Source organism: Lutzomyia longipalpis, chromosome 2 (assembly GCF_024334085.1).
Source record: "Lutzomyia longipalpis isolate SR_M1_2022 chromosome 2, ASM2433408v1".
In the NCBI taxonomy this organism is placed as follows: domain Eukaryota; kingdom Metazoa; phylum Arthropoda; class Insecta; order Diptera; family Psychodidae; genus Lutzomyia; species Lutzomyia longipalpis.
In genome coordinates, this window is record NC_074708.1 from 8,856,742 (window position 1) to 8,876,963 (window position 20,222).

Below are 20,222 nucleotides of genomic sequence, written 5' to 3' on the forward strand. Positions count from 1 at the left end.
GAGACACCTCAACCGTATGTTAGGGAAAGGAGGAAGGCTAATCTGCAAATATTGGGCAAGAAAAGCAGAAGAGGCCTTAAATAAATATTGGAGATTCCTGTTGATAAGATAGATGAGGCTTCATATGGTGGTCAATTGAGTCACTCACCCCCCTGGCAAATTCACATTATATTAGTAATAAGATTGATTGCTCAATTTTTTTTATATGTTGTGTATGAAATATTTTATTGGGACTATCACAAATACATTTTATTTATAATTATTCATTAGATAAAAAGCAAAATATGCGCGCCATGTAAACTTTTGATAAATTTCTTTATGTATAATTTTTCTTTAATGCAATGGAAATGAAGAATTCTCCGAATAGCATGGAGATGTCCTGATCTATTGTCCTGAGAAGAGATATCCGAGTGCTGTAGCTGCTTTCACCCTCACACTGGGACTCTCATCTTTCAGTAGAGCACAAATTTTCTGCGTAATGTGTTCAAGATTGGGTTGGTTGGTGGTATTGAAGTTCTGAAGAAGTCCCACGAGAACTGCTGCATTACCCCTCACCTCTGGCCATTGACTCTTAAAGTGTGGCAGGCAGGATTCAATGAAATCCGACATATTCTCCACCAGTTCCTCCCCAATGACCTTCACAAAGTCCTCCAGGAAGGCCTCATAGTTCAACTGACCGTGCTCTAGGAGATGCATTTGAGCCATTGACGCCAATTTTGGGGCCTTGAGGAGCGCACACATTTTCTTCAGTGTAATTTTGGTTGAACGCGCAATTGGAGCCTCAACTTCGCACAAATGCAACAAGAGTGGACAGAAGTTGTAGTACAGCTGCTCCCTGAATGGTTCAAGAGACATCTGTTCATCCACCTCATCGCTCTTCTTGGCAATTGCATCCAATTTCGATTGGCAAACATCCCCAAAGAGACAAATTGCACTATTTCGCAACTCAAGAATGCCATTCTCAAAGAACGGCCTTATCCGTATGGCCAGAGATATTTGGAACATTTCAATCTTCTTGCACGACATCGTCACCATTATTCGTGACAATCCCTGAATACTCTCAAGCGGAATGTTCATTAAATCCGTACTTCCTGTATCATCCAATCCCTTCATGAGAGCCGTGAGTGTCATCTCAGAATACTTGTCTGCATCAAAGGTCGCCAAGGATGCTACAAAACCCAATCCACGGAGGCAGCATCCGCGCACAAGGGGATGCGGATCATTAAGCGATGAATTCAAGTGGAGAATGATGACGGAGACAATCTCCCCGCTCGGTTTGTGTGGCACCAATTGCGAATAGAGCGATATGGCGGCAACCCGTTGTGGATCATACGGACTGGGAATGTACTTACTCATCACCGTCACCACCTGACGCATTGCCGTCGACGTGATACCCAATTCACTGACCAGAGCATTTGCAATTGGCTGCACAATATCCACAAAATGCCCCAAATTCTCCGTTGTTGCCAATTGGGGGCACACATCGAAGACAATAGCAACTTGTTCCATGCCCAAGTTACGCAGGAAGTCCTTAAATGTCTGCAGGACAACCTCACAGGGACTCGTCTTGACGGACTCCTTATTGGGAATGAAGCCAAATTTGGAGGCTGCTTTGCTAGCCGGTGTGGAAGTTTTTCCTGCTTGTGCTGGATTTGTGGGGGCATTTGGAGCAAGGACACCTGTATACGTGGCAAGGGTGGTTAGTAGCATACCGAATAGTTCCGGGAAACGCTTCTTCAGGTCCTAGAGATGAAAAGAAAAAATTATTTTTCAAATTTTTAAATTTTCTTTATCTGTACTCACATTTTGCATCTCAGGACACGGAAGGATCTCCTTGAGGGCGCAAATAATGGCAAATGGTTGAATGGTGGCAATTTTATTTCTATCATCCTTCTTTGTTTGATCAACAGGCTCATACAGGCAAGATGATGAGAGCGTCGAAAGGAAGTTATCAATAATTGTTCCTGCTAGCTCTTGATCTGAGCACAGAGTTCTCCAGAATTGAGCCACATTTGCATCGTACGGAAGTGACTGGGCCAGCATTTCTGCACAAACTAACTTTGGATGATGCTTTGCCAGTGCTACGATTGCCTTCAGGACGCCAATCTTTACATTGTCGAGGTCACAGTTTGAGATTGCCTGAAATATTCAAAGGATGATTTTGATTTTTAGTGAATTTAAAGGAGAATTTTTTTAATTATTGGGATCTTCACCTCTAAGCATTCATTAATTAACGTTGTAATTGCGTGAAACATTTCGGATCCTTTCAATTGCATGAAGAATTTCAGGATAACCGATGCACCAATGGCGGAACTCTTTTCCGGATCCGACAACCCAGCCAGGAGACTACGACTGAGTGCCATGTGTTGGAAACTAGGTAGCCGATCTGCGACAATCTTTGCTATTTCATTCGCCAACTTATACACCTCAGTAGGGTCATCAGTTACAATCTCCGAACGGACTTTAATGAGTTCCTTAACCCACTCTGTTTCCGTGTCCGGAAGTGTTAGGGTCTCATAGATGTGGGAGATTTCAAGGATCTTCCGTAGAACATCCACGTAGATTTGCCGAACCGTAGCATTGGAGTCAATACATCGCGGAACGGCTTTACCGATCATGTGGCCGGTTTGGTTGAATTTTGACGGAGCCTCACAACCCATCTTCATGGTTTTCATGTAAACCTCTAGCACGCCATTTGTCACATGTCCCGCACATATCCTGACCTCGCAATTTCGATCACGTGACCACCGATCCAGGATTGAGGAGATGTCATCGAGGCACGCCGGCGAAGGGTTCTCCTCGAGGATGGCACGGACGAATTCATTGAGTTCCGGAAGGGATTCATTGAGATACTTTGCCAAATAGCTGTTCCTGTCATCTTCCTCCGGAGACTCAAACTTATTCTTCAGCCTCTGTGCACATGTGAAGAAGTTCTCGCAGATTCGCTCCAAGAAGTGAATTTCTTCCGGTTCTGCCATCTCGTCGTCTGGATCAATACGCACAAGAGCCGTCCCGAGGCGTAGAATCTTCGGCAGGAAGGGTAGATTGTCCGCTCCATCGATGGGAATTTTTAAAATTTGCTGAATTATATTATTCCGGAGCTTAAGCGTGGCATTCCCACTACCACTACTGGCTGCGAGGAGATGCTGACATATATTGAGCAGAATATCAAGGATTCGAGATTTTAGATAAGCATCCCGTGCATCCTGCAACTCTTCGTACAAAAACTGCACAATGTACTTCTCCACATCGGTGAGAAACAATTCCGGAGGGCAGTGGGTGACAATGTAACCGTAACTTTCAATCACAAACACTTTAATCTTGAACATATCACCCTCCTTCTGGGATTCCTTCATAAAATTCAACGTGGAGAAGAATCCCGATGTTTGTTTCTTTCTTCCTTCCTCCGTGAGCAATGTGTGGAGTTTCCCCAAAACTTGACTGAGGTACGACCGGGAAATTATCCCGAAAGCCTTTGCTGCTGTCGTCAGGGCATTTTCTTCGCCATCCTGAAGGGTCTTCTCAATACGTTCTTGCTTTGCAGCATTCGCAATGAGCTCTATAATGCCCTCAGCTGTATTTTCATCGAGAATATGGCATAAACAAGTGGCGAGGACACGTAGAATCATTCCACGCTCTGAGAGAAGTGGTGGGATTTTGAATTCATTCGCTTGATTCGGATTAAGCGTATACAGCGGAAGTTGCTCCTTGACTTCGTCAATCAGTGTTACGGGGAAGTTGATATCATCAACATCCTTCATGGTTGCAGCAAGAAATTGAAGAAGTGCTTCACCAAAATCCTGAAATTTTCCATTTTTCTGCAAAATCATCAAAAGTTCGGGGATTTTTTCATTCCAAAGCAACGGAAGGTGTTTGTTGATGGTTGATGCATAAGCTTTGAGAAAATGCAGGATATGTTGTGTCCTTTTTGCATCTTCCCCCTCAGCAATCAAAGCAAGGCATCGCACAAAAATACTTTCCGGCTTTGGGATGGAAGTTTTCAGTGCCAAATCTTCCGTATTAATGTCCCCAATGGCGTCTTCCGTGTGAATTTCTGGATCTTTTGTGAAAAGGCTGGCGAGAGATTTAGCCAGTGTGCCACAGGCCCACGTGTAGTCTTGCAGCATGAAGTAGTTGAGAAGTTCTCGCTTGAGGACGTCATCGATAGTCCCAACAGTTGTGGAGAGGATAAAGAGGGAATTGTTGCAAATCTGCAGGAATTCTGCATGCTCCTCTGCGTTCCCATATTCCGTGGGGAGTTTGCTGTAGGGACAACAGTGCCGGACGATGAAGCGTATGAAGATCTTTTCCTTTGTGAAGGATTTCTGGATGAAGGCAATTATTGTTTTCAGCAGCACAAGCTTCATCTTCAGGCTCTTCTCATTGCCAATCATCAGCTTGAGGATGTCGCAGAATTCACGATTTTTCGTCGAAACGAGGGCATCTTTAGTGTTGGTGAGATGCGAAAGAACCAGCAGAGCTTTAATCCTCTCCCTTTCATTGTTGCTCTGCAGCTGAATGAGCAGCAAATCCAAGATGTGATGACTGTAGTTCTGTGCGAGGAGATCAAAGCAACGCAACACTTCATTGTGACCTTTCACCGTCTGAGGCTTCTCGTAGTTTGGATTGACGCAAATTAAATCGAATAAGCTGACACAGAGGGAGTACGCGACGGGATTCAGGAGATCCGGACTCTGCCCTGTGCTCGTCTTTAGAATAGCTGCGAGGAATTGTGTGATGGAGATGCGATCGATGGATCTCCTGTAGAGTCCCACAACTGTCGGAATGACCTTCTGCAATTGCTCAATGATCTTATCCTGTGCCATCAGGGGGAACATGTGTGACAAAGCCACAAGTATCTCAGCACAGACTTTAGGTTCACGCGATGATAGCCAATTGCCAAGCAGCACTTCGTAGGCAATTCCAATCTCCACGGCAAATTCATCCTTCATGTCAGCTGGTTCCGCGGGCAGGGATTCATCGATGTGATTCTCAGCTATTGCCTCACAGAATCGCCCCACGGCGAAGGCATGCGCCTGTTTGACGTGATCCTGCTTCACAGTGTCCAACGTGGGGAGAATTATACGAAAGATGTGCTTGAGGAAGTTCACAATCCCCGTGGGATTAGCCGTAGCCAGTTGACCCATGCTGTGGAGCACCATAAAGTGCGTCACCTGCCCATGTGTCATCTGTCGCATCAAATTCTCCATCACAACGTCACAATTCTTCCTTCCCAGCGCTACAAGACTCTCAAGAGCTGGTTTTTGGATCACCGGGCATGCATCAGGAGTCTTCACGAGCTCCGCAATGCACATCTCCGAGATCCGCTGTATTGTCACCTCCGTCAGGGATTCCTGTGCCTTCTTTGTGCACGTCACATGCTCCACAATTCTCAAGATCGTGGAGACATTCACCTCACTGAGCTTTGTGTGCTTCTGCCGGAATTCATAGATTGTCTGAAGCACCTCATTGGGGCTCTGATCAGCAATGCGTATGACGGAGCTCTCAATGGCGCCTCTAACTGTGTCATCCTTATCGAGACTCTCTAGAAGATTATTTATCGAACCTGCAAAAAAGCCCCATCGCAGTGAGACAAAGAACCCAAAGTTTCCTCACCCAAAGACTCACCAACTAAACTCGTATATCCCTTAATCCTGTTCCTTCCTTCACTATTGGACTCCATCCTGTTGAGACTCTCCTTCCTATCTATTTTTAAAGCTTTATTATCGAGCACTTTTTCTCACTAAAATTATTTGCGTTTTACATCGACGTCTGTTTATGGCTAGCAGCTGATTTTGACTAGCAGACGTCACACGTCCAAGCATTTATCAGGCTTCAAAGTTTCAGGGAAGGTTGGAAGATTCAATATTTCAAAAAACTTAAAATCTTTTGAAATTATTAATTCACATAAATCGGGAAAATTAAAAAAATTAAGCAGTTTTATTGATTATTTTGTTTTGTTCTAAAACATTTTATAATCATTTCATTTTATAATACGAATTTTTTTATATAAAAACTCTAAAAACTGAATTAATATAAAAGTCGTAAAGAAATTATTAGGTTTTGTGAAATTTTCATTTCTTGCACAATTTCAATGTGAATTTTTCATTTCTTCACAAATCTAACATTTTCTTTATCCAGTGCCTTTGATGAGATAAAAATTCTCTGACTCATATCCTGCACATTTTGCCTGCAATCTTATGCAAATAGAAGAGTTTTCCAATATTTACACAAGAAATACAAAATGCTGGTGGACTACAGTTCATCCGAGGAAGAGGCAGATGATGACAAAGTGCAGGACAGTGTAAAATCCTTTTCTAAAATGTGAGTCTTCAATGTTTTTCTTTATTCTTTTTGCATTAATTTAATATAAAAATATTTATTCTGTAGCTCCTCTGAGAATAAATTGCCATCAGCTATAGAACTTCTCGGTGAGATTAGCAGAAATACCTATGAGGATGTTCCAGAAGAGCATGAGGGAAGGATTCGGAGCTTTGGTCATGAGAGAGGCAACTGGGCTACATTTTGCTACATTCCCTGTAAATATTTTTTTTATATTTAATTTTCTATATTACGACTAATTTATTTAATAATTTAATCTTCAGTTGATAGAAATGAAGGGATCCTTAAGCTCCAGACACAGATTAAGGACTCAGCAAGGGAGGAACTGAATTTGCAGCTAACAGAAGCAACAGATCTTCACATAAGTCTCACAAAAACTGTAATCCTTCGACACCACTGGATTGATCCTTTTGTAGCATCTCTTGAGCAAAGACTCCAAAATACCCGGAAGTTCCCACTTCATCTCAACTCCCTAAAGATCTACTGCAATGAGGAGAGAACAAGGACTTTTGTGGGATTAACAACTTCTGAAGAATTCTTTGCGAATCTCAAGAATTTAGTTGAGAAATGTGATGAAAGTCTCAAAGAATTCAACTTGGAATGCTTTTATCGTGAATTATCCTTTCACGTTAGCATCCTGTGGATCGTTGGGGATCATCAGAAGAAGCTTTCTAAGCTTCAAGATAATTTCAAGGGGCATTTTCTTAATATTCTGGGTCAAAATTTTGATGATTTTGAAACTAATGTTGAGAAAATTCTCTGCAAATGTGGAAATAAATTGTATCAATTTGCTTTAAGATGATAATAAAAGATTTATTATTTTAAAATTTTTTTTTGAAAATACATTTTTTTTTAATTTTTAGAGAAATTTTTTTTCTCAACGATCAAAGATTTTAAAATGAAATTTCAAAAATTTCACCACACCAACTGAAGAATCATCATACAATCAGACATGTCCTAAGAATTTCCATTTCCCATATTCATCATAACAAGGGAAAGTTTTAGTGGGTCTCTTGTAAGCTTTTGCCAATTTCCTCAATTTTCTGTGAAAAAATAATGATTTTGTGTTAATTATGTGTTCAGGACATGCAATACGGATTCAGGATATATTTGTGATGTGTAAATCAATCAAATAAAATTATACAAAGGACGAAAAGGCCAGAAATCATTCCCAGAATGAATTTTCCAAAAGTAAATAATGAAGCAAATTGCACAAAATGGGTATTTTATTGGCAATTTCCTGGAAAATCTGCTTGAATCTCATGGAATACATCTTCAGTTTTGCATTCGGAAGCAGAGTTGAGTCCTTGATGAACTCCTTGGCGTAGAAATTGGTGAGAATTCGGGTTAGGAAGGAGGTGGAAGCTTCACAGTTTGCAGAGAGAATTTTGGCCAGTGTTTTGTGGCTATTTTGAAATTTCGCTCGTGCAGAAATCCCACAACCACACGCTTTCTTGTGCCTGTGAGGAGGGCCCATGGATACTGTGGGGTTTGTCTGAGAGAGGCAGCAGCAAAGCAGAGTGTGGGAAACCGTTAGTGGATTCAGTTGGAATCGCGAAGACGAAGAAGGTACTTCGCGCAATGATGAAGTAACAGTGTCTGGAGGAATTCGAGTGCGTGCAGTTGAGGAATTTGTCTGCAAGACGTATCTAGTCAGTCAATCACTGCACACCGATCCATCCACACCAGCTCTGCAGAAATTCCCTTTGCGCCTGCATTGCTGGGGAGACAAGAAGAATATAAGAATTGCAGAAGAAGTGTTGACTCAGGTGGAATCTCTCGTGGAACCCACAGAGTGGTGGTTTGGACAAAGTGAGAGAATTAGCACAGAGAGTCCGTTTGCTCGAGATGTGAATTTACTTGAAGTGAATCTCTTGGAGCGTAGTTGAGTGAATTTAACGGGACTGTCCGGGTGAATCTCACCTAATTGCTGGGCTCTTGGAAGCACCTAATTGATACCTTTTTTTCTGCCCCTCCTCTCCTGGATCTCATGAATTGTCCGTGGGAGCGAAATCACAGAGGAGATTGCGCGAAAAGTGTTTATTTTTAAACTTGCCGAAGAGTGTGATGCAACTCCTCGACACTCCCCGTACACTGTGCTGAAAGGAAGGTCTCTCTCCACACGGGGCACGCAGGAATCATCCAAAGTGTCTACGTAATTTCGGTGCTCTCAATGCTGACCAATTGATGAGGAGCGACGACATGAGTATCGGCACTCACGTCAGTTTATCGCGCGTCTTCTGACCAGACGGAGCACTCATCCAAAGTTTTTTTTTTGTCTTCTAAATAAAATTACAAAAAAAAACCAGTAAGAAAGAAAAAGTGAAATTGACGATAATTCAACGGAGAAAAAATGTCTCTAAAGGTGAGTTAAAAAAAAAACCAAGAAGTTTTGCAGCAAAAAAAAAGAGTTTTAGCTGTGTTTCTTTCAGACACAGCTTTTGTGTACCGAGCAAAATCGAAAGTCGTCAGATCGGGCTCAAACTTGGGATGAGCACGAATTAGGGTCCCCACATTCCAAAAAACGTATGCGCCAAAAAATTTTTTTTTCCGGCCGGCCGTCCGTCCGTCCGGCCGGCCGGCCGGCCGGCCGGATCATAAACTTAAATTGCGAGAGAACGGTGATAGATAGAGACTTGCGGTAAACGGCAAAGTTTAAATATCGACCTGAAGAAATCCGATTATGAAGTCAAATCCACCCCACCACCCCTCCGTCCGCCATTTTGGATAACCTCAAAATTTTGTTTTCGTTATATCTCAGCCCCTATTATAGCTAGAGCTCTGAAATTTTGATATGTTGTAGGGGCCATCAAGAGCTTTCCAACGATACCTCATTTTCGAAAATCGGTCAAGCCGTTTAGTCAATATGGCCGCCACAATTTTTCATCGAAAATCGACCATAACTCGAAAACGGCTTGACCGATTTTGATCAACCCGGGGTCAAATGAAAGATCTCAACAAACCCTACAACTCTCTAGAACGTCCGAAGTTTCAAAAATGACCGCTAGGGGGCCAAAAATCAAAAACAAAATTTTCGATGAGTTTTCGACAAATATCTCGAAAACGACGACATAAATTTTTTTCATTTTTTGATATGTTGTAGCTGACCATATTATCTAGCTTCATGCCAAAAATGAAGAAAATCTATGGATCCGTTCTCGAGATATAGCCTTCCAAAGTTGGCATGTCATATCTCGGGTTCTACAAGTCCGATCTTGATCAACTCAAGCGCAAATGAAAGGTTTCGAGAAACCCTACAAATGTCTAGAACATTGCAACTTCGAGAAATGACCGCAAGAGGCGCTAAAGTCAAAAACAAAGTTTTTGAAAATTTCGAACTCGAATTTTTCGAAAATGGCGACATAAATTTTTTTCATTTTTCGATATGTTATAGCTGACTTCAAGACCTTTCAAACAAAAAAAAATTTATGAAAATCTATGGATCCGTTCTCGAGATATGGCTTTCCAAACATTTCTTATGGTATGAATTTTCTACTTTTCCCGACTTTGCGCGTATTTAAATTAATTCGCGTTCTAGTTTGCTCTCACAAAATTGGTACACTGAAAGAAACACAGCTCCCGTAAGCTTGGTCAGCTTACCAGTACATTTGATATTGTTAATTGTAGAAAAACGTATAAAACTTTCGCCTTTTTAATTGTACTTACTACAAAAGAATTGTTTATTGTGACCACTGTTTCATATCATTTACACGCTTTGGGTGCTAAAATTCCCCCGTCAAGAAGTTTATTTACAAAGCTCCGCCTCAAGTTCCTCAAATGTTCAATTAAAACAAAAATTGAGGCGAAAATAGAAAATCAAGTCCTTGAACTTATTGCTGCACAAATAAATTTCCCAGCAGCAGCAGCAGCGTGGAAAAGTCAGAAAAGTAATTTTTCCTAATACAACGCCGCGTCAGCGAATGTTTTTATCAGAATTATCAATGAGCTACAGGAGAAAAGCAACTGATAAGCGTGGCTAATTTACTGAATGCGAGATTCGCGTGTTTGGGAACGTAAAAAGCATGGTCTGAGCCATTAAAACGATTAAACATTCGCTGTCGTGGCGGAAAGCTCAAGAATAGTTTGTTTATTTATTTATTTAATGATTCAATATCTTTTGCGGGAATGGGTAATTTGTTCCTCAAACTCCACCCTTAGTTGCCTTGGTTGGTAGATAGTTTTAGGGTGGAGATTATTATGAAAAACATTTTTTCGGATTATTTATCTCTATATTCGCATTCTTTTAGCCTAATTAATAGAAAATGCGTTAGATTCTCACTAATACTGATTTTATTTAAAACAAGAACATTTGTTATAAATTTTAAAACCGTTAAATAGAATTCAAAAAGAAGTTTTTTTCTTCCTTTATAGTTTTCTCTTATTTATGATTATTAAAATTTAAAAAAAAAATCCCCTTAAAATTGTCGCAATGCAGCAGTCGCTCTTCTTGATTATAAATTCTCACGAGAAAACTTGCTGGGAATGTAACAAATTGGTCAATTTGTCAAAGTTTTCCGAGGAAATGGGAAAAACCTTTGTCAAGCCTATACAACTAAATTTATTCACAAAAAATGATTTCAAAATATTTCTCATTTTTTTTACCTCCTACAACAATTTATTCCTCTGCGTTCCTCGACCGTTTGAGAATGGGAAGAAGAAGAAAAAATACTCGAAAACATTTCTCAAAAACTTTAGCCACTATCTTATCGGGTGGGCGATGAGGGGGAGATGAAAAGTTTGAAGGCACGATAATTACAAAGTTTGTAAGAAAAAAAACCTTCAATGGGACACAGAAATGGAGGGAAAATGTTATTTTAATTCGTTCTGCAGTCACAACACAATGTACTTAAAAAATTACAAGCAATTTCACAACGCATTAGATCATCTTTGGGCCCACATGATAAGACATTACACATTGTTCTTTGTCGCCTTATTTACCTTCTTTTTTCTACCTTCGGTGTATTTATTTGCAGAAAGAATCACCATCGGATGTCCAACTTCATTTGGCGGCATTGCGGGGTGATGTATTGACACTGAAACGTGTTCTGGACAGTGGAAAAGTCCATGTTGATTCCAAAGATGAGGTAAAGTTTCGCACATTATTTCGGTCTATAACAGAGAAGATCTTTCAAGATCGTTTTGAGTGTTTAAAAAAAAATTGAGTACTTTAGCCGATCTTTCTGGTGAATTTTTTCTCTCTAAATATAAATAAATATTTACTTCTCATGGCATTAATTTGCATAATTTATTCAGGTGATGGTGCTTAGAGCGAAATGAAATGCTCACGATCACGCATGATCATGCAAAAAAATTGCTCTGCTTTCGGTTATAAGAAAGCAAAATAAGTGGTCGCAAGTAAAAGTTTTTTCTTGTGAAGAGATACAATTTCGGAAATCAAGAGTGAGAAGATCTATTTTTGAGATCTCCAATGGAACTCGTTCTTATTTTCTTCTGTTTTAGCTGTGTTTCTTTCAGACACAGCTTTTGTGTACCGAGCAAAATCGAAAGTCGTCAGAACGGGCTCAAACTTGGTATGAGCACGAATTAGGGTCCCCACATTCCAAAAAACGTATGCGCCAAAAAAATTTTTTTTCCGGCCGGCCGGCCGTCCGTCCGTGGTTCAACCCGAAATTGCAAGAGAACGGTAATAGATAGAGACTTGCGGTAAACGGCAAAGTTTAAAAGTCGACTGGAAGACGTCAGATTATGACGTCAAATTTTACCCCCCACCCCTGCGTCCGCCATTTTGAATAACCTCAAAATTTTGTTTTCGCTATATCTCAGCCCCTGTAATAGCTAAAAATCTGAAATTTTGATATGTTGTAGGGGCCATCAAGAGCTTTCCAACGATACCTCATTTTCGAAAATCGGTCAAGCCGTTTAGTCAATATGGCCGCCACAATTTTTCATCGAAAATCGACCATAACTCGAAAACGGCTTGACCGATTTTGATCAACCCGGGGTCAAATGAAAGCTCTCAACAAACCCTACAACTCTCTAGAACATCCAAAGTTTCAAAAGTGACCGCTAGGGGGCCAAAAATCAAAAACAAAATTTTCGATGAGTTTTCGATGAATATCTCGAAAACGCCATTATCGATTTGCTTCATTTTTTGATATGTTATAGTTGGCCATATTATCTAGCTTCATGCCAAAAATGAAGAAAATCTATGTCTCCGTTCTCGAGATATAGCCTTCCAAAGTTGGCATGTCATATCTCGGGTTCTACAAGTCCGATTTTGATCAACTCAAGTGCAAATGAAAGGTTTCGTGAAGCCCTACAAATGTCTAGAACATTACAAGGTCGAGAAATGACCACGAGAGGCGCTAAAGTCAAAATCAAAATTTTCGAAAATTTCGAACTCGAATATTTCGAAAATGCCATTATCGATTTACTTCATATTTTAATATGTTATAGTTGAAGTTAAGACCTTTCCAACGATAGCTCAAACTCGAAAATCTATGGAGCCGTTCCCGAGATATGGCATTTTAAAGATTTCTTAGGGGATGACTTTTCAACTTTTCCCGATTTTGCATGTATTTAAACAAATTCGCGTTCTAGTTTGCTCTCACAAAATTGGTACACTGAAAGAAACACAGCTCTCGTAAGCTTGGTCAGCTTACCAGTACATTTTTTTTGATTACTTTGCACAAAATGATGATCAAGTTTCAAGTTGAATTACAAGTCAAATTTCAATTCAAATTTCCCCAAAGGAAGCATTTCGTCTTCTCATTTTATTTATTTTGCATTTTTATTCCAAATCTCCGTTGGTTTATTTATTTTTTTTTTTTCACAAGGAAAGGAGACACGATGAGGTTAAACTGTGTGATATAAATTTTGCGTGGAAGTCGCAGAGAGGAAGCAGCAGCAGCATGAAAAAAATGTGATTTATACCGTGATTGTTGCGTTGAGTGACACTCTTAATTGCTAATCTTAGAGACGCTGCGACGCGATTCCATGAGATTATAAAAGACGACACTTTGAGGGCATCGAATTGGTGGGGAATTGTTGACTCTATAAACTTCTCTTTGATTACGCGTGGAAAGCTCATAAATCATTTTTTTGGCTCGTCTCATTGTTTTTTTTTTCATTACTAATTATCAGTTTATTATTGCGTAATTGTTGATTTTTATCTGTATCATTGGGCTTAACAACAACGATGTGAAGAGAAAAAATGAGCCTCGCGGGAAATCGAATCATTTCACTGAATTTGATTCAATTCACGCGTGAGGAGAGTTAATTTTTCTTTTTTTTTCTAATTCTTTACTTCTCGTCTGTTGCTAATTTCCCCACTTTATGGAGAAATTTTTCTTTTTTTTTATTTCCCTTGTAACACAAATATATATTTTCTTCAATCAATAACACTTTATTACCAAAGCTTATAGGTTTTTTTCTCTTTAATTTATTCTGCGAAATAATTTAAATTGAAGAAAAAAATGTGTAGCAATGCGATGAAAACGTAATAAAATTGTTAAATAAAATAAATAAGCAATGTAATTGTTGTGCATAATTAAGACAGAAAAAACCAGCAATAAATTCTGTTATGAAAGATACACTCATACTTGGTTAAAATTATTCAAACAATCAATTATTTAATTTTATTGCTCTATTTTTATTTTTTAATTTGAGAGTTAATAAATTAATTTAGTAGATTCAAGGATATTTTAAAAACGAAATTTTTAGATTTTTTTTTCATTGAAATAGAGAAAACATGGTTTCAAAGAAAGTTATAGGGCAGAAAAGGAGTTTATTCACTGCCTATAATGTAAAATTCAGATATTTAATATTCAGAGCACAATTTTATTTAATGTTGAGTAATGCAAAACAACTTTTCTAAGCAGCGAAATATGTTTCAGAATTATCATTATTATTTTCCTTGCTTAAAACCGCCTACATTTACTCCAATTCTCTGCAATAAAAATTCATTTCTTGAACATATAAATTGTAACAATTAAGTGGGAGCACGTGGGCAAAAGAAACTGCACCGCAGAGAGAGATTAACGTACCTTTTGCTTCTTACTTAAATAGATATGAATCTTACGATGAAATAAAGTTGAAGCATTTAGGAATGTGTCATTAAAATCAAATGCTAAATGCTCTCAGTGATTTCAACCACATCTTTTTTCCATTCATTAACTTACAAATTCAACTCTCTGGCAGTTTCTTTCATATACTATAATATAAAATGATAATTGCCCGAGAATTTGATATAAATTCAAGTGAATTCACTTTTCCTCGCATCCAAAGAGCTGCTGTGTGGTGCTCGTTAATTGGACAAGAAAATTAAATCAAGAATAATGTTCAATGGTAATACAACAACGGCAATGTCTTTCCCCTTCTTCTCATTCACTTGTTTAGTGCCATTTCATTCTCAATGCAATGCAAAATAAGTTGAGGTCTTAATTAGTATTCCCTCGACATTCTGACCAATATATTTAGCCTCTCTCACTCACTTCTCTTCTTCCCATCTACCTTTTCGCCTTCTTCACATGTCTCCATGTCAATTGAAATTTGAACTGTATATTGAATTCCATTTGACCTAAAAGTGCGTGCGAATAGCCCCATCTAATGTTAACATACTCATATGATGCTAAAGAAGTAAGAAGAAAAAAAGAGTTTTGAATATGTAATTAGATAGCCTAGATAGAGCTATCTTAATATTGCTCTGTCTTCTCATGCGAAATCACCTTTCATGCTGAGTTTTAAATTTCAATTTTCTTCATTTAATTTGGATTTTATATTGATTTCTCTCTTAGGATGGCACGACGCCACTGATTCTAGCAGCTGCTGGTGGTCATGTGGAGTGTGTGAAGGAACTCTTGGATCAGGGTGCAGAAACAAATGCCAAAAGAACAGTGAGTATATATCCCATTTTTATATCCTCTTTCCGCAACATAAACTTTCACAATTTCCACGTACAGAATGCACAAATTTGACCCAAAAATATTCCTTTTATTTCAAAAGAATCCTCTGAAAAATGTTCAAATGGAATAAATTACGAATTTTAACTCTCTGTCTGTCGACTTGAGGGTCTCTGTGAGACTATATTCAAGTTGGAATAAACAAATAATTTTGTTGGAATAGAATTTATTATGAAAAATATTTTATTGATAAAAAATTGTCAACGCGAGACCTTTGGTTAAATTTTCAACTTTTTACTCAAAGTGTTAAAAAGTAAATGCAGAAGAAAACGAACTTGTATTAATATCTTTCACTGCAGTTATTTTGGTAGAGAAAAAAAAACAAATATTTCAATTATTTCTCTTTGAGCTTATTTTTCTCTCATTTACTAAATCGTTGATCTTGTAACTTGTGTATAAAAAAATACATTAATTACACCTCTTTAAGACAATTATGGGTGTTTTCTTTATTTAATAGGTGATAAAATTGAAGAACTCTCATGCATTACACGTTGTCGTGAGAAGTACCTATCCCCAAAGAGATATTTTTGCAGAAATTCGCATTGTTTGATTTTTTTCTTCTTCTTTACTAAGAAATTGATTTATTTTGCAAATATTTAATTAAGAATTAATGAAAAAAAAACATAACAGATTGTTGAATTAAAACGTTCTCTCTCTATGTATTTAGTGGAATTAATTCAAGAATAATTCTTTTGCATTGAGCAATAAACACCGCTAAATAAATTCACAGTTTCAATGCAAATTTGCATTTTGTATACGTGAATATGCAGTGGACTGTTACTTTATTAAAGCTCATGTATTATTTTATATTAAAAAAAAATTCTTTCCCCCCAGACGGGCACCTCAGCGCTCTTTTTTGCCGCTCAAGGAGGTCATGTGGACGTGGCACGAGTACTTCTTGATGCGGGTGCTGATGTGAATTCAGCATCCCTCGATGGGGCCACAGCACTCTTTGTTGCCTGCCAAGGAGGTCATCAGGCTATGGTGAAGGAGCTCCTCCATCGTGGGGCGTGTGTTCATGCGAGTCTCAAAGATCGCGCCACACCGACTTTCGTTGCAGCTCAAAATGGGCATCGTAATGTCCTGCTGCAGCTGCTGAGTGCCGGAGCAAAGGCTGATGCAGCTCGCAATGATGGGGCAACACCTCTGTGGATTGCCTCACAAATGGGACATGACTACCTGGTGAAGATTCTCCTGCAGCACGGCGCCAATGTGGATGCGGTTCGCTGTGACGGTGCCACAGCACTCTTCAAGGCAGCACACAAAGGGCACAGCTCCGTTGTGCACGAACTCCTCAAGTGGCGTCCCAATTTGAGTGTTCTCCCCAATGGGGAGACAGCCCTGCATGCGGCTGCTCTCTTTGGGCACTTGCCCGTGGTTAAGCAACTCGTAGCCGCGGGGGCGGATGTTCGTGTGCGCAACCACAAAGGCTACACAGCACTACGTGTGGCGCGTCAAGAGGGCTTTCTCGGTGTTGCGGAGTACCTTGAGGAGCGTGAGTGTCGCATTTCACAGAGCGGAAGTGCTGCTAGTAGTTGTGGGCAGTTGAGTTCTTCCTGAAGTACTGCTCGTAGCTAACAAAACAATAAGAAATAAGAGTTGGAAAGCATTCAGATGCAAGATAATGGAGTAGAATTCGAGGTTTTCTCAAATTCTCTCACATAATCTGTTTTTTTGTGGAGCTATTCGAAGAATAATTTCATTGAAAATTTTTTTTAAACCTAAAATCTTTTAGGTTTGAAAAAAATTTGAAGTATAAAATAAAACAGGGTGAATATTTTCTGTCTAAATAAAGTTTTAAATATTTCAATTTATATCTATTTTAATATACATCTGAATGATTTCTGTTCTAATTTCTAACTCTACTTAAAGACCAAATGAAAGAATAAAACTAAACATATAAACTGAACATATTCAGTGTGTAGCATTTCATTTTTTTTTTTGATAAAAAAAATAAATTTAAAAGTTAAAGAAAGCACATCCCTTATGCGGTTTGTTTGCTTAATCTTTGAAACTCCAATGTGTTCGAAATATTCAATATTTAATGTCTTTTTTTTCATCTTGTAAATAACATTAAATAGAAAATAGGTAATAAGGAAAATAATGAGAGAAATTAAAAATGGCAATGAAAGTCAGTGCAATTTCGTCTTTTACCTTTTAAATAAAAAAAAAAGTTATAAAGTACCTATAATAATTAATCTATTGTGAATGTTTTATTGTGAAGGAAATATAATGGAGATTAAGGTCAAAATCATTGAGAGAAAGAACTCTCAAAGTGCAATAAATTGATGTTTAATATATTAATAAAAAAAATTATGAATAAATTAATAGAAAATCGGAACAAATAAAACATGAATGTAGTTCAAATTTAAAATAATTTATTAAAAAAATATTAAATTGTCCTAAATCCCTAAAAGCTTCTTTAGCGTCTTTTTTTGAATTTCTCTTTTGAATTTTTCATTTTGAGAATTGTTCTTGGCACATCTTTTTCATTATTAACTGGAGAAATTTTCAATGGAGGACCTTTCTGCGTGGGAAAGAGTTTAGAAATTTTCGTCACAGTGTAATATTTGTCAATGGCATCGAGAACGTTGTTGATGTGGCAGGTGAAGTTTGTTTGTTCCTTTGGGCAATCCTTTAGTTTCTCCTGATAGGCTGTTATTGAGATCTTTGCAAACATCCGCAGATCCTCAAGTCTCTCTTTGTCCGTCTCTGTAATGTGAAATTTAGAAAGTTAATGGATTAAACCCTGAAAGGAGGTAAAGAAGGAGTCTATTCATTTTAGGATTTTTTTATGACCAAATGATGAAAATTAAGTAAAACTGATAGATTATATGCCTCTAATAGATCAAAAATCGTCAATTTCACGAGAGTCTCAAAATTGAATAAACTCCTTTCTTATAAAAAAAATCATTTATATTATAATTATCTTACTATTATTTTGCAGACTTCTGTAATCTCCTTGATCGAATGGAGCCTTGGGGAGGATGTGAATTGGCGTGAAGCCCGTGGGGAGATTTGATGATAAAACTGGCAAGAAGAGAAGTAGAACGAGAATAGCGATGAATTTGACAATCTTCTTGAAGAAGAGAATTTTCAGAAGGAGCTTTCCCAAGGCAAATAGTCCAATTTTAAATGGGAAAAGTTTCGCCAGGAAGAGACTATCCCGTGGAGGTATTGGAAGAGGTGGACGCTGCCGATAGGGATCAGGGTAGGGAGCGACATATCTCCCATGTGGAAGGTAGTTATCGTAGTATCGTGAATATTGTTGATCCATAGGATTCGGGTAGCCACCAGGGCCGGAAGGTTGTTGGGGTTGTTGTGGTTGTTGTGGTTGTTGAGGTTGTTGATATGATCCTTGTCCTGTGGGAGCAGCCGAACTGTAGGGAATCGTATTGTATTGCTGACTGTACGTGTCGTAGGTTCCTTGTGTTGGGTAGCCTCCTGTTGGATTTGCATATCCTCCTGTAGGATTGGCGTATCCTGCTGTTGGATTAGCGTATCCACCTCCTGCTGAATTGGAATACCCATTTGTTTGGGAATATCCATTACTTTGTGCATATCCTGTTCCTGCGTTTTGAGAGTATCCACCAGATCCTCCGTTTTGATAATACCCTGCTCCACCATTCTGCGTGTATCCCGATCCTCCATTTTGGGAGTAACCATAATTCTGAGGATAGCCGTAGTTCTGAGAATATCCTCCATTCTGAGCATAACCAGAACTCTGTCCATATCCACTGGGGGCATAAGAATTCTGCCCATATCCTCCTGAACCCTGATTATAGCCACTACTCTGATCATATCCTCCACTTTGCCCGTATCCTCCACTCTGTCCGTATCCTGTTTGCTCATAACCAGTTTGTCCGTATCCATATTGTCCGTATCCGTTCTGTCCATAACCACCACCCTGTCCATAATCACTTCCTCCAGGAGGTACACTAGCACTGGGATTCACAGGAGGATTTACTGGTTGATTCACTGGATTCACATAATTATTCCCGTCAGTTCTATTAGCCAGCGACAGCAGAAGCACCACAATACTCTTGGACAACATTCTCACATCCGTTGCACTGCGACTGCCTCCTGGCCAGTTTCCATTAGTGAATGATCAGAGAAATGCCCGAAGCATCCAACTAATATAGATTTTAGGAGCCATTAAAAAAAATAATAACTCTGCAAGAAAATCATCAAGAGGGGGAGAAGATTTATCATCAATCCGACTTTATGATCCTTAACACAATATCTTATTTCTCTTCTTTGCTCTCATGCACTCAGAGCAGTTTCCCTTTTTCATTCTTCGCCATTTCATTAAATTTTATTTTAACTGCAATATTTATTGATTGTTTTTCTTTTAAGTGAAAATGAATGAGAAAATTAATATCTGGAGTAAATTAAATATAAATTTTAACGTTGATGAATGACGAATTGCATGAATAGTTTTTTCTATTAAATTCAATGGGTCAAGGGTAGAAATGTTTGTTTTTCTTTCATTGAGGAGAAATGGTTAATATTCGTCTTTTTTTATTTAGAAAATAATTGTGAGAAATTCAACTAAAGGATGCGATGTAAAGGATATTATTCGCTTTCCAAAGAAAAACGTAAAAGCGTAATCTTGTAGAGAATTTAAAAAGATTTTACATTAAAAAACGTCCCAATAAAGGAGTTAAAATCACTATTTGTATGCCCTAAAAATATCCATATAAGGGCGCCAAAAAATGTCTGAAGAGCTTTTATTTCATTCAATTTAATTTTTTTTTAACATAATGTGGGTCGTGTATAAGATACTAAATTAGGCGAATAAGCTCCGAGACGAGGAGAAAAGTATTCAAATGAGGCTGGTCACTAGTATGCCCTCATCGTCATGTCCATCAACGGCTACAGACTAGGTACTGTTCTTGCATAAAGGCGTCAAAAATACCTGAAGATTTTTTTGGAAGAAGAAGGTACGATGATTTTATT

At 38.6% G+C, this 20,222-nt stretch overlaps 4 protein-coding genes across 4 annotated transcripts; 2 read left to right on the top strand and 2 right to left on the bottom strand.

The window, feature by feature from the left end:
- Positions 1-191: 191 nt before the first annotated feature.
- LOC129788934 (maestro heat-like repeat-containing protein family member 1) lies at positions 192-5,799 on the bottom strand. The gene is made up of 4 exons (XM_055825405.1): positions 5,629-5,799; positions 2,214-5,566; positions 1,804-2,139; positions 192-1,743 (listed from the first exon to the last, which is right to left on the bottom strand). Exons 1-4 carry the CDS (start codon positions 5,681-5,683, stop codon positions 385-387), a joined length of 5,103 nt encoding a protein of 1,700 aa, XP_055681380.1. The 5' UTR covers positions 5,684-5,799; the 3' UTR covers positions 192-384.
- A 351-nt stretch (positions 5,800-6,150) lies between these two features.
- On the top strand, positions 6,151-7,169 carry LOC129789115 (U6 snRNA phosphodiesterase 1). The gene is made up of 3 exons (XM_055825762.1): positions 6,151-6,324; positions 6,391-6,539; positions 6,606-7,169. The coding sequence occupies exons 1-3, from the start codon at positions 6,245-6,247 to the stop codon at positions 7,142-7,144; spliced, it is 768 nt and encodes a 255-aa protein (XP_055681737.1). The 5' UTR covers positions 6,151-6,244; the 3' UTR covers positions 7,145-7,169.
- Positions 7,170-7,327: 158 nt separating this feature from the next.
- On the top strand, positions 7,328-17,679 carry LOC129789089 (ankyrin repeat domain-containing protein 29). Its single transcript, XM_055825728.1, has 4 exons — positions 7,328-8,707; positions 11,316-11,426; positions 15,099-15,197; positions 16,098-17,679. Exons 1-4 carry the CDS (start codon positions 8,696-8,698, stop codon positions 16,821-16,823), a joined length of 948 nt encoding a protein of 315 aa, XP_055681703.1. The 5' UTR covers positions 7,328-8,695; the 3' UTR covers positions 16,824-17,679.
- Positions 17,677-19,769, bottom strand: LOC129789042 (FHA domain-containing protein FhaA-like). The gene is made up of 2 exons (XM_055825659.1): positions 18,198-19,769; positions 17,677-17,975 (listed from the first exon to the last, which is right to left on the bottom strand). Exons 1-2 carry the CDS (start codon positions 19,315-19,317, stop codon positions 17,686-17,688), a joined length of 1,410 nt encoding a protein of 469 aa, XP_055681634.1. The 5' UTR covers positions 19,318-19,769; the 3' UTR covers positions 17,677-17,685.
- Positions 19,770-20,222: the final 453 nt, after the last annotated feature.

Excerpts from the sequence above, each read along its gene's own strand:
- LOC129788934 (XM_055825405.1), bottom strand. The coding sequence starts at position 5,683 with ATGGAGTCCAATAGTGAAGGAAGGAACAGGATTAAGGGATATACGAGT. Across the intron at positions 5,567-5,628 it reads GGGATATACGAGTTTAGTTG|GTTCGATAAATAATCTTCTA; the intron begins GTGAGTCTTTGG and ends GCTTTTTTGCAG. Across the intron at positions 1,744-1,803 it reads CGTGTCCTGAGATGCAAAAT|GACCTGAAGAAGCGTTTCCC; the intron begins GTGAGTACAGAT and ends TTTCATCTCTAG.
- LOC129789115 (XM_055825762.1), top strand. The coding sequence starts at position 6,245 with ATGCTGGTGGACTACAGTTCATCCGAGGAAGAGGCAGATGATGACAAA. Across the intron at positions 6,325-6,390 it reads GTAAAATCCTTTTCTAAAAT|CTCCTCTGAGAATAAATTGC; the intron begins GTGAGTCTTCAA and ends TTTATTCTGTAG. Across the intron at positions 6,540-6,605 it reads TACATTTTGCTACATTCCCT|TTGATAGAAATGAAGGGATC; the intron begins GTAAATATTTTT and ends TTTAATCTTCAG.
- LOC129789089 (XM_055825728.1), top strand. Across the intron at positions 11,427-15,098 it reads ATGTTGATTCCAAAGATGAG|GATGGCACGACGCCACTGAT; the intron begins GTAAAGTTTCGC and ends TTTCTCTCTTAG. Across the intron at positions 15,198-16,097 it reads AAACAAATGCCAAAAGAACA|ACGGGCACCTCAGCGCTCTT; the intron begins GTGAGTATATAT and ends CTTTCCCCCCAG.
- LOC129789042 (XM_055825659.1), bottom strand. The coding sequence starts at position 19,317 with ATGTTGTCCAAGAGTATTGTGGTGCTTCTGCTGTCGCTGGCTAATAGA. Across the intron at positions 17,976-18,197 it reads CAGAAGTCTGCAAAATAATA|AGACGGACAAAGAGAGACTT; the intron begins GTAAGATAATTA and ends TTCACATTACAG.